General features: G+C 43.0%; 2 protein-coding genes across 2 annotated transcripts; one reads left to right on the plus strand and one right to left on the minus strand.

Moving 5' to 3' along the window:
• Window positions 1-1,440: 1,440 nt before the first annotated feature.
• On the minus strand, window positions 1,441-3,081 carry LOC104955984 (hepatocyte growth factor receptor-like). The gene has a single exon (XM_010783403.1). The coding sequence runs from the start codon at window positions 3,065-3,067 to the stop codon at window positions 2,768-2,770; it is 300 nt and encodes a 99-aa protein (XP_010781705.1). The 5' UTR covers window positions 3,068-3,081; the 3' UTR covers window positions 1,441-2,767.
• A 1,788-nt stretch (window positions 3,082-4,869) lies between these two features.
• LOC104955985 (SH3KBP1-binding protein 1-like) lies at window positions 4,870-9,379 on the plus strand. Its single transcript, XM_010783405.1, has 5 exons — window positions 4,870-4,976; window positions 5,404-5,519; window positions 7,742-7,829; window positions 8,293-8,409; window positions 9,163-9,379. Exons 1-5 carry the CDS (start codon window positions 4,874-4,876, stop codon window positions 9,354-9,356), a joined length of 618 nt encoding a protein of 205 aa, XP_010781707.1. The 5' UTR covers window positions 4,870-4,873; the 3' UTR covers window positions 9,357-9,379.
• Window positions 9,380-10,203: the final 824 nt, after the last annotated feature.

Raw genomic sequence — 10,203 nt, forward strand, 5'->3', positions numbered from 1 at the left:
AGCAAACATTCATACCTGTCCGTCAATGGCCCAGTGGCATCAGCAGCCATTCAGATAACATACAATAAAAAACATCGGCTGCTACACAAAGTAATGAAAAAGGGCGTTGACCTCGGCAGTGGTTTGCACGTGTTGGCACATTAACAACACATTCTGTTTACTTTGCACCACAGCTAACAGGTTAGATTAGGCTTGATTACATAAAGCAGCCATTAGTTTCCATCCATTTCAGGACAATATGAAAACCCTTGAGTTGTGAAACCCATGACAGTTTATCACATATAGAAAAAGCCCAGATGAAAGCAGATATTTATCTTCATCCTGTTATATTTCAGTCAAAAATGCAATCTGATAACACGTCTTGAAACTAGCACACCTAAACGTCCGACTGAAAACATAAAAAATGTATGAAAAAAGCATGAAATTAAGAAGATGATCTCCTTGGTTTTGCAGGAAAACACATATTTAGTACATCAAACTGATTTTTTAAAACAATTTATGAAAACATGTTCCCCAAGAGTAGTCCTTACGGATTAGCATTTGTCTATTTCATCATCAATAACCAGTATGATAATCATATGGAATATCTCTACATTACAGTAGGACTTACTGTTCACACTTATACATCTATTTGCCCTTAAACTGAATTGATATAACATGTTCAGGGTTTACAAAGATTTACGCTGGAGCCACACGAGAACGGCAACGCAAACGAACCAAAATCATTCTCAAAAAAGTCTTCACGCAACAGGCACCAAAAACGTGTCCTTCCACACGAGACCGCTCGACCCGCTGGAGACGCTGTAGTAACTATGCCAGGCCTGTAAGTGGCGCTGTGCTTCTGCCACAAAATACACCAAAAGCAGCGAAGACGACTTCCGAGCATGGTTTCCATGGTTGCCCTTCTGTTTATTCTCCGCGGTGGATTTAGCAGCAGAGGTGGGGAGAGGCAGCAGCTGATCTCTGATCTCTCTCTCTCTCCTGTCCGATTAGACTTCACTAGCGTTTATGTCCATATCGATCAGATCTAGCTAGTTCTAGCTAATGATATGACTGCCTGAGTGTCAAAGGACACCTAAACAATAAGCGACATTTTGACCGGAGAATTTTAGATTTCGGCTAATGGAAACTCTGCCGTGCGGGGGGGGTCTCTGCTGGAGGCACCTGCTGGGTGCACTGTCCTGCGAGATACCGGGACCTGGCTCGAAACACTCGGAAAACGGTTGTTGTTGTTGACGAAGCACATCAGCAATGACGCGGGTGACACGGGGGTGAGCAAGAGAGGTGGGGAGAGGCGGGGCTATTGCGTCATCGTTATCAGAAAATGATCCTGTAGGGCGTGACACGGAGCCGTTTGGCCACCCCAGAGCGTTGCGTCCGCAGGTCTACCCACCTTGGGACCCGTTATCGTTACCGCTATCTGCGTTTCCCCTGTCGGCCTCGTGTGGCCGAACTATATGATAGAGAACTGTAGCGGATACGACCGTTACCTTTCTCGTGTGGCTGCAGCCTTAATGTCTCAAGCAAGAATCTGAATGTGATTTTCATACTGGGCAGAAATGAATAAAAGCCATTAGCTGCATGGATTAGAAAGAAAACCTGTATAATATGCTTTTAAAAATAGTCAACATAAGTGCAAATTGTACATGATTTGTAGTTAAAAGATTTGCAAACACACTGTTACAGCCTTTTAACATTAAAATATTTCTTCATAATGAACAGAAAGTTAACATAACAACACCCTTGAAGCCAGATGACAGAGAGACTAATAAAGAGACATTTTGGGAAGTCAAATCTTTAGGAAACAATTAAGTATTTGACAGTGTTGTCCAATATCCAAATCACCGAAACATTGACATGACCTTTTAAGTGTCTAGTACAGGAAAACAAATGTGTCTAAGTTCCTTTTTTTACCAGACATTTACCTGTCCTTAAATCCTGAAAGTGGACACACAGTGACCCCAGGACACAGTTCTCACTCGTCCTCCTCCCTAAAAAGAAAAGCTCAAAGCATCAGGTGTGTGCATGTTGTCAGAGATGTTGTTTTGACATGTTTCAGGGTTCGAGAAAAGGAAAATAAAGCGGACAATAAAAGGGTTTAGCGTTCGGACCCTTTTCTTTGGAAACACCTGGGGATTTCACACAGGTGAGTCACCGAGAGTTTTCTTCTGCAAGCACGTAAAAGCTAATGGTCCAAAAGTACTGTAATTACAGAAACAAAGCATCCAGTGAACTGCACACAGGCAGGAGAGATGGTTTTCATACACCTACACTTCCCTCGCCATCATTGACTTCCACAGTTACACACCCGAGGCGTCGCAATCCATCAAATGAGGCCTTTTTGAGGAGGTGTGACATTTTCTATACACGGCCATTCGTCAAACATTCACATTACAGACGGCGGAAAGAGTCCTCGTATCGGAGCACATGATGCCACCCACAGAGGAGCAGGAAATCCATCCTCCCAATAAGAGTTTTTGGGTGTTTCGTGATAGTGACGTTTTGAGGACTTCCTGTGTCTAATTGTCTTGTTAAAAACGCAGGAAGTCTAACCTCGTGATCCTCGGGGTCATGAGAGGTCAGAAAAGTCCATCCAGAGGACTTCAGTCTTATGGCGATGTTCCAAAAAGTCACATTTCAGTCGATTATGTTTCTTTGAGTGTTTTTCCTCAGCATACAGTGTTTGGCAAGTACATACAGTAGTTCTTCATCACCCTTTGCGTTTTCCTCTCACTTTCTGAGTCTTTTCCCGCCCAGTTTCCCTCTCTCAGGTGCAGCACTCCCGCTCCACGCGGCAGAAGAACTGGGATTGTGTGGGCAGGGAAGTGGAAGTGGAAGGGTCGGAGGAGGAAGAGGAGTAGGAGACGTTGGTGTTGGTGGTGCAGGAGGAGGACGGGGAGGAGGAGAGGAGCGAGGGGTAAGGGCTCATCTTCTCGATGTTGACGTAGGTGGTGTTGAGCAGGACGTAGTGCTCGCCGCTGAAGCTGGAGGAGATGGAGGAGATCCGGGCCACGAGGTCCGAGAAGGAGGGGCGGCGCTCCGGCTTCGGGTGCCAGCACTCCACCATCACCGTGTATCTGAGGGAGGAAGAGGAGAGGCGTCTTTTACCGGTTCTCACATTTCATACTAAATAGACAAATCTCACACACAGTATCATTAAAGGTCAATTATCTCTTCTACATCAACATGTGTCCCCTCTTCTTCATGTCTCTTCTACATCAACATGTGTCCCCTCTTCTTCATGTCTCTTCTACATCAACATGTGTCCCCTCTTCTTCATGTCTCTTCTACATCAACATGTGTCCCCTCTTCTTCATGTCTCTTCTACATCAACATGTGTCCCCTCTTCTTCATGTCTCTTCTACATCAACATGTGTCCCCTCTTCTTCATGTCTCTTCTACATCAACATGTGTCCCCTCTTCTTCATGTCNNNCTTTGGGAATATCATGAATGATGTGCATTTTGGAATGATATGCTACAATTGTAGACATCCTGGGATACATAATACTGTTCACAAGAGAGGTTTATATACTGGAAATGATCATTGTACCTATAATCCCTTGCAATAGTTTTTCCACCATGTTTTAAAGGTCCCCTATGATACTGTTTTTCATCAATATATTATAGGTTTCAGATATATCCAGAGCCTGTCTCNGTGGGGTTTAAAAGAAGGGAGGAAAATGTCATTTCTCGGATAAGAATAGGTCATACAGGTCTCAATCATACATTAAGTATAATAGGAAAGCATCCAACCGGAAAGTGTATACACTGTAGCCAGCCAGAAACTGTTGAGCATGTTTTACTGCTTTGCAGGAAATATAGTACTCAGAGAAATGTGTTTTTCCAGACACTGAAGAAAGCAAAATTCCATGACTTGTCGCTATCAGGACTGTTAGGGAAAACATCAGGCAATATATATTGTGAGATTATTACGTTTCTAAGAGAAATGACATTTAAAATAATCTAGAGTTTTGGTTCTTTGTTTTGTTTTGTTTCTTTTGTTTATTGTTTTCTGCTTAGTCTCTTGTCCACATTCCAGTCCAGTTGGTGGCGGTAATGCACCTACAAGTTGGTTTGCCAACCGCCAATAAACACGAAAGAAGAAGAAGAAGAAGAATAACCGAGAGAAGAGGAAGAAGGAGAACCTGGATCCATATGGCATCTCGTCGCTACGGTTCTTTCTCTCTCTGTGTTCCTGAGAAAGTGTGTGTGAGCTCCAGCACTACTGATCCATCATCTGTGTGTCTGGATAAACCTCTGAATGGACTCTTTGCTCTTTTTCTGGAGCGTTTACCTCGGACTATAGGAGCTAGCTTAGCATGTTAGCAACACTAGTCAGATTGAGAGTTTGATGGAGAGAGAAACTGTGTGTTTAACGCAGGAAAAGGTGATATAGCAAACATGAGTAAAGTCCAAATGCTGCTGTCGTTGAAGCAGCGACTCACAGCTGCTGCTGAAGAGATATTTGCTCTGTTTGAAAAAACGATAGCAGAGCACGAAGAGGAGCTGTCTCTTTCCAAAGAGGAGAACGAGAGACTCCAGAAACTACTGGATGCTGTTTTACAGCCTCAGCTTCGGATACACAGAGCAGGTCAGTTCCCTTTATTCTGAATGAACACTTTAAGCTCTTCAGTAACACTTTATTATCACATTAATAACACTTTAGACTCTTTCAGCACTTTAGACCAGGGTTTCAGTTATAAACTGAGCTATATGGGGGTCTTTAAAACACACACACACACACACACACACACACACACACACACACACACACACACACACACACACACACACACACAAGGCCGGATTGGGACAATAAGTCAGGCCGGGAATTATACACTCAGCCAGGCCATTAACAGTTNCGCTAAGGTGATGGCCGGCTCGCTGGGAGACAACGACAAGATGGTGGCCGTGGCGTCGGGGACGGAGATCATCCTGTGGGCCATCTGCCCCGACGGGAACGGAAACGAGATCGGTGAGGCGTCAACAAGTACTCTGGATTTAAAACACTCCAATACTAGTCAAACTCCTTAATCAGAAAAAGAAACACTGAAATTATCCCGGGGAGAAATTAAGAAGTTAAAAAGTTCTTCTGTTCTTGTTCTGTAACGCTGAGAATTGAGTTTCATATTATTTGACTTGTTTTTAAGGCCCTAAATGTTTTAGTTCTCTCCTGATTGTTTTATTTTGGCCCAAAAGTATGTTATTAATAATTTGAAGAAAAGCCCAAAACGTGCTTCTATGGATTTGCTTTTTGCATTATCATTTATTTTTTATATTAATCATATTTATTCTATAGGTTTCATCTTCAAGTAGTTTTCCCCAGCATGAAGGCAGGCTGATTGAAACCACCAATCAGATGAGTTGAAATCCTCTGACTGTCTCACCTGTTTCTCCTGCAGGCGTCTTCAGTCTCAACGTGCCGGTGGAGGCTCTCTTCTTCGTTGGTAACCAGCTGATCGCCACCAGCCACGCGGGGAAAGTGGGGGTCTGGAACGCCGTCACCAAACACTGGCAGGTGGGTGGAGACGCTCTTATCCACACCTGTTGTAGCTGCACCGGTCCAATAAATAAGGCCACAAACATACTGATGTCTTTTGAAGTTGTATTCTCTCCCTCTCTTTCTCCGAAGACTAAACTATAAGAAATGAACAATTGAAAGTTTACATTAAGTTGTTTCAGTCTCTTACGGTACGTCCACACGGTTCCATCGCGTTGAAGCTTGGCGGTGGGCGTGTCTGGTGCACGACCAACAACCAATCACATTAATCTCCCGTCCCAGACACACAGGCACGCGGTTTGATTGGCTAGAGCTTGTACTGGCATATGATTTGATTGGCTGGCGCTTCTGTCGACGCTTGAAAGTTGAACATTTCTCAACTTTCAGCACGACCAACGGAGACAAAGGGAAGCAACGGAACCACAATGCAGTTCGGCAAAGCGTGACGTCCCCCCATTCAAAGTGAATGGGAAGCGTCTCTGTTGAAGCATGCGACGGAACCGTGTGGACGATACGTTATGCCCATTGATAAACTGCTAACACATTAGCAAAATGAAAACGTGGTCACAAGATAATTATTTTACACAAACCGTACAAAAAAAAGTGTAAAGCACACTCTTAAATATTGACACACACGTATCAACAAATGAGAAACATTTATCGTGTGCGCCTCTTGAACCCATGGATGTTTAATAAGAACTGGAGGAGGGTGGGAGGCGGGGTCTCGTTCTTTCCTATGAGAGCTGCTCATTGGCGCATGAGGACAAAATGGCCCAACTTTTGAGAGAGCGAAACGTCACAGATTACCCATCATGCTGTCAGAGCAGAAGAACCCGTATGTGCGCTCACAGAGCATGCGCCCCTTAAGCCCCGCCCCCCGAGCTCCCACTCTCGGCTCACTAGAATGAATGGAAACAGAAAATAAATCTAGATTCGGCTTTTAGTGCATTTACAACTTTAAGGACCTAATGATTCTAATAAGGGCTATAAAATAGTTCATACTGGGTAGTTTATTTAGTTAAAAAAAAATAGCCGCTGATTTACAGACGTCTCTTTCCCCATGTTAGTCAATGGGGAAAAGTCTTTCTGGGCCGGGTGACGTCACGGACTTGTAGTACCGCCGTTTGGACACTACGGATTTTTGCCTCAGCACTTCCTGGGGTCTTGATTTCAACGGCATGCCGCCATGTTGCCTCTTACCCACAATGCCATGGCAATGCCCTCTGACCTGTGTGGTCATGTGACTCACAGACCACATCCCAAATATGAAACATTCTACATTTCGCTATCCAGATAATACTCTACATTTTACAATTGTCTAATTACACTAACATTTACAAAATGAATCATAAATTGATAAGAAAGGCACACAAATTAACACCCAAGCTTTTCTCAGACTGTTACACCAGTGATGTTTTTTACTAGATAGAAGACCGTCACCTGCACATCAACTCATAATACTGCATACGTCCCACTACTGTTTTCCATGTAGTGACACATTTGAACTGTTATTAAAAAGCTCTTGGTGAAAGACGGCATCTCTCGTGATGTTCACATTCAACCACTTGATCCAGAAAGCCATTAAACAATTCATTTCTGGGTGGATTCAATCTATTAACAGGTGGATGGTAGATTGTGGATGATTTCTTCTACACAAAAGGCTTTTATAAAGATATTACAGATCTTTACAATGCCCACAAATAATATTTAATTAGGTTCTTCCTTTAATTATTGATGCATGCTAGAATAATGTCTGTAATAATGATGCAGGTGGGCTGGAGACTAATGTATTTAAACTGGATATATATGTTTCTGGGTCATCACTAGACCCAGGAAACATCAAATCCCTCTTCATGTGCACTCGTGTTACAGAGTTATATCCCACTTTCTCCAGCTGAGCTTACTTCTTGAATACCGTCTAAATGAGACCTGGTTTCTCCTTGAGATTGTTGTCCACTCGTGTTGGTCAAAAAATGTAAGCCTTTTGGAAAGTGAGCAGGTTTTTTGTAGGTGCCGTTACTGTTGTGTGATGTTGTGTGTGTTTGTGCAGAATCAGGACGTAACAGAATAACACAGAGAGACTAATAAAACACATTAATCATCACTAGAAAACATATCAAAGCCCTCTTCATGTGCACTCGTGTTACAGAATTATATCCGTCTAAATCAGACCTGGTTTCTCCTTGTTGTCCATCAGGTTTTTTTTGTGGGTTTCTTTAATGTTGTGTGTGTTTGTTCAGAATCAGGACGTGGTTCCCATCAGCAGCTACGACACCGCCGGCTCCTTCCTGATCCTCGGCTGCAACAACGGCTCCATCTACTACATCGGTGAGGGACTAAGATCTGAGTGTGGGAACCAATGACGGAAGTTTGTAACCTGGGAAAATATCAGATGTTAAAACTCGAATCACTAAGAATCAGTACTGTTTTACTCTGCACATTTAGAGCAAAATTCACATTTTCATCAATAATATATTTATATTTATAATTTTATATATTTAATTTTTTACATTTCTTTTTCAACTTTATTTAATTTAATATGTTGATTTTAATTTATTTTATTTTTATTTTATTTATTTAATTTATTTAATTTATTTTATTTATTTCACTTTATTTCACTTTATTTCACTTTATTTTACTTTTAAAGGTTTTTAGATGTGACGGAGCAGGAGGTACTTTTTTAGACATGTGTCTGTTGTTTCGTAATGTCATAATGGATCCCTTGTCTTTTACCTGCAAACCAAATCCACCTACGTGTACAAATAAATAACCTGTTTGTTTGTGAGCGTAGACGTGCAGAAGTTCCCTCTGAGGATGAAGGACAACGATCTGCTGGTGACCGAGTTGTACAGAGACCCGACTGAAGACGCCATCACGGCCCTCAGTGTCTACCTCACGCCCAAAACCAGTACGCTGCTCTATATACTGCTTTCCTCACACTCTTTCTAGTACGCACATACAGGGCAAGATCAAACAGTAAATACAGCAGTCAGAAAAAACGAAATAAGTGAGGAAAAAACATGCATAGTCATAAATAATAACAATTAAGGGGAGAAAAGATAAACAAATGGATAAATGAATCAAGATATTAAGGTGCGGTAGTTTAGGGGGTCATATTGTATTAAGTGTATACTACATTATTTTAGAAGCAGAAGCGTATGCCTCCATCTCTTTAAAAATGATGGTTTCTGAAGCTGTGTGGGATGTCCTCCATGTCGTATAACTCCCAATCCTCCAGGATCCAGTCGTTAGCTGGGGGTTGAGGTTTTATACATCTGTACGTGATGCACTTGATGGCTGCCGCTAAAAGCATTTGTAAATATGCTTTCCCTCTGCCAGCAGCCCCTTGTGTTTGAAGTGCGGTATAAAAAAAAGTGCAATGTAAAGACATGTAGTTTTGATATTATACTTCAAATCAGATTAATATATCAAAATGGCAAATGGTGTTCAGGAATGGGTTAAAAGGACTGCATTTAACGAGCAAAACACATCATATTTTATCCATGCATAGTTAATTATAATATAGGTAAGATTATTTTTTAACACTGATCAAAAAGGCTCTTTAAAGTGATTTAGGTTTAGGTTCCAGCCACAAATCAGGTACAGAGAAACCTGACCTCATGACGTCAGTGATTTACCTGAGACGTGGTGGTGTGTTCAGGTGACAGCGGGAACTGGATCGAGATCGCTTATGGGACCAGCTCCGGGTCGGTCCGGGTCATCGTTCAGCACCCGGAGACCGTGGGCTCGGGACCGCAACTCTTCCAGACCTTCTCCGTCCACCGGAGCCCCGTCACCAAGATCATGCTGTCGGAGAAACATCTGATCTCAGGTAAGAGCTACAGAAACACCTGATCTCAGGTTCGAGCTACAGAAACACCTGGTCTCAGGTAAGAGCTATAGAGACACCTGGTCTCAGGTACGAGTTACAGAAACACCTGGTCTCAGGTTCGAGTTACAGAAACACCTGGTCTCAGGTACGAGTTAGAGGAACACCTGGTCTCAGGTACGAGTTAGAGGAACACCTGGTCTCAGGTACGAGTTAGAGGAACACCTGGTCTCAGGTACGAGTTACAGAGACACCTGGTCTCAGGTACGAGTTAGAGGAAAAAGAGCTAAGAACACCTGTCTCAGGTCACCTGGTCTCAGGTACGAGCTAGAGGAACACCTGGTCTCAGGTACAAGTTACAGAAACACCTGGTCTCAGGTAAGAGCTATAGAGACACCTGATCTCAGGTACAAGTTACAGAAACACCTGGTCTCAGGTAAGAGCTATAGAGACACCTGATCTCAGGTACAAGTTACAGAAACACCTGGTCTCAGGTACGAGTTAGAGGAACACCTGGTCAGGTACGAGTTACAGAAACACCTGGTCTCAGGTACGAGTTACAGAGACACCTGGTCTCAGGTACGAGTTACAGAGACCCCTGGTCTCAGGTACAAGTTACAGAAACACCTGGTCTCAGGTACGAGTTAGAGGAACACCTGGTCTCAGGTACGAGTTACAGAAACACCTGGTCTCAGGTACAAGTTACAGAAACACCTGGTCTCAGGTACGAGTTACAGAAACCCTTGGTCTCAGGTACGAGTTACAGAAACACCTGATCTCAGGTTCGAGCTACAGAAACACCTGATCTCAGGTACAAGTTACAGAAACACCTGGTCTCAGGTACGAGTTACAGAAACACCTGGTCTCAGGTAC

This window comes from Notothenia coriiceps, unplaced genomic scaffold (genome assembly GCF_000735185.1).
Source record: "Notothenia coriiceps isolate Sejong01 unplaced genomic scaffold, NC01 NC01_scaffold00025094, whole genome shotgun sequence".
In the NCBI taxonomy this organism is placed as follows: domain Eukaryota; kingdom Metazoa; phylum Chordata; class Actinopteri; order Perciformes; family Nototheniidae; genus Notothenia; species Notothenia coriiceps.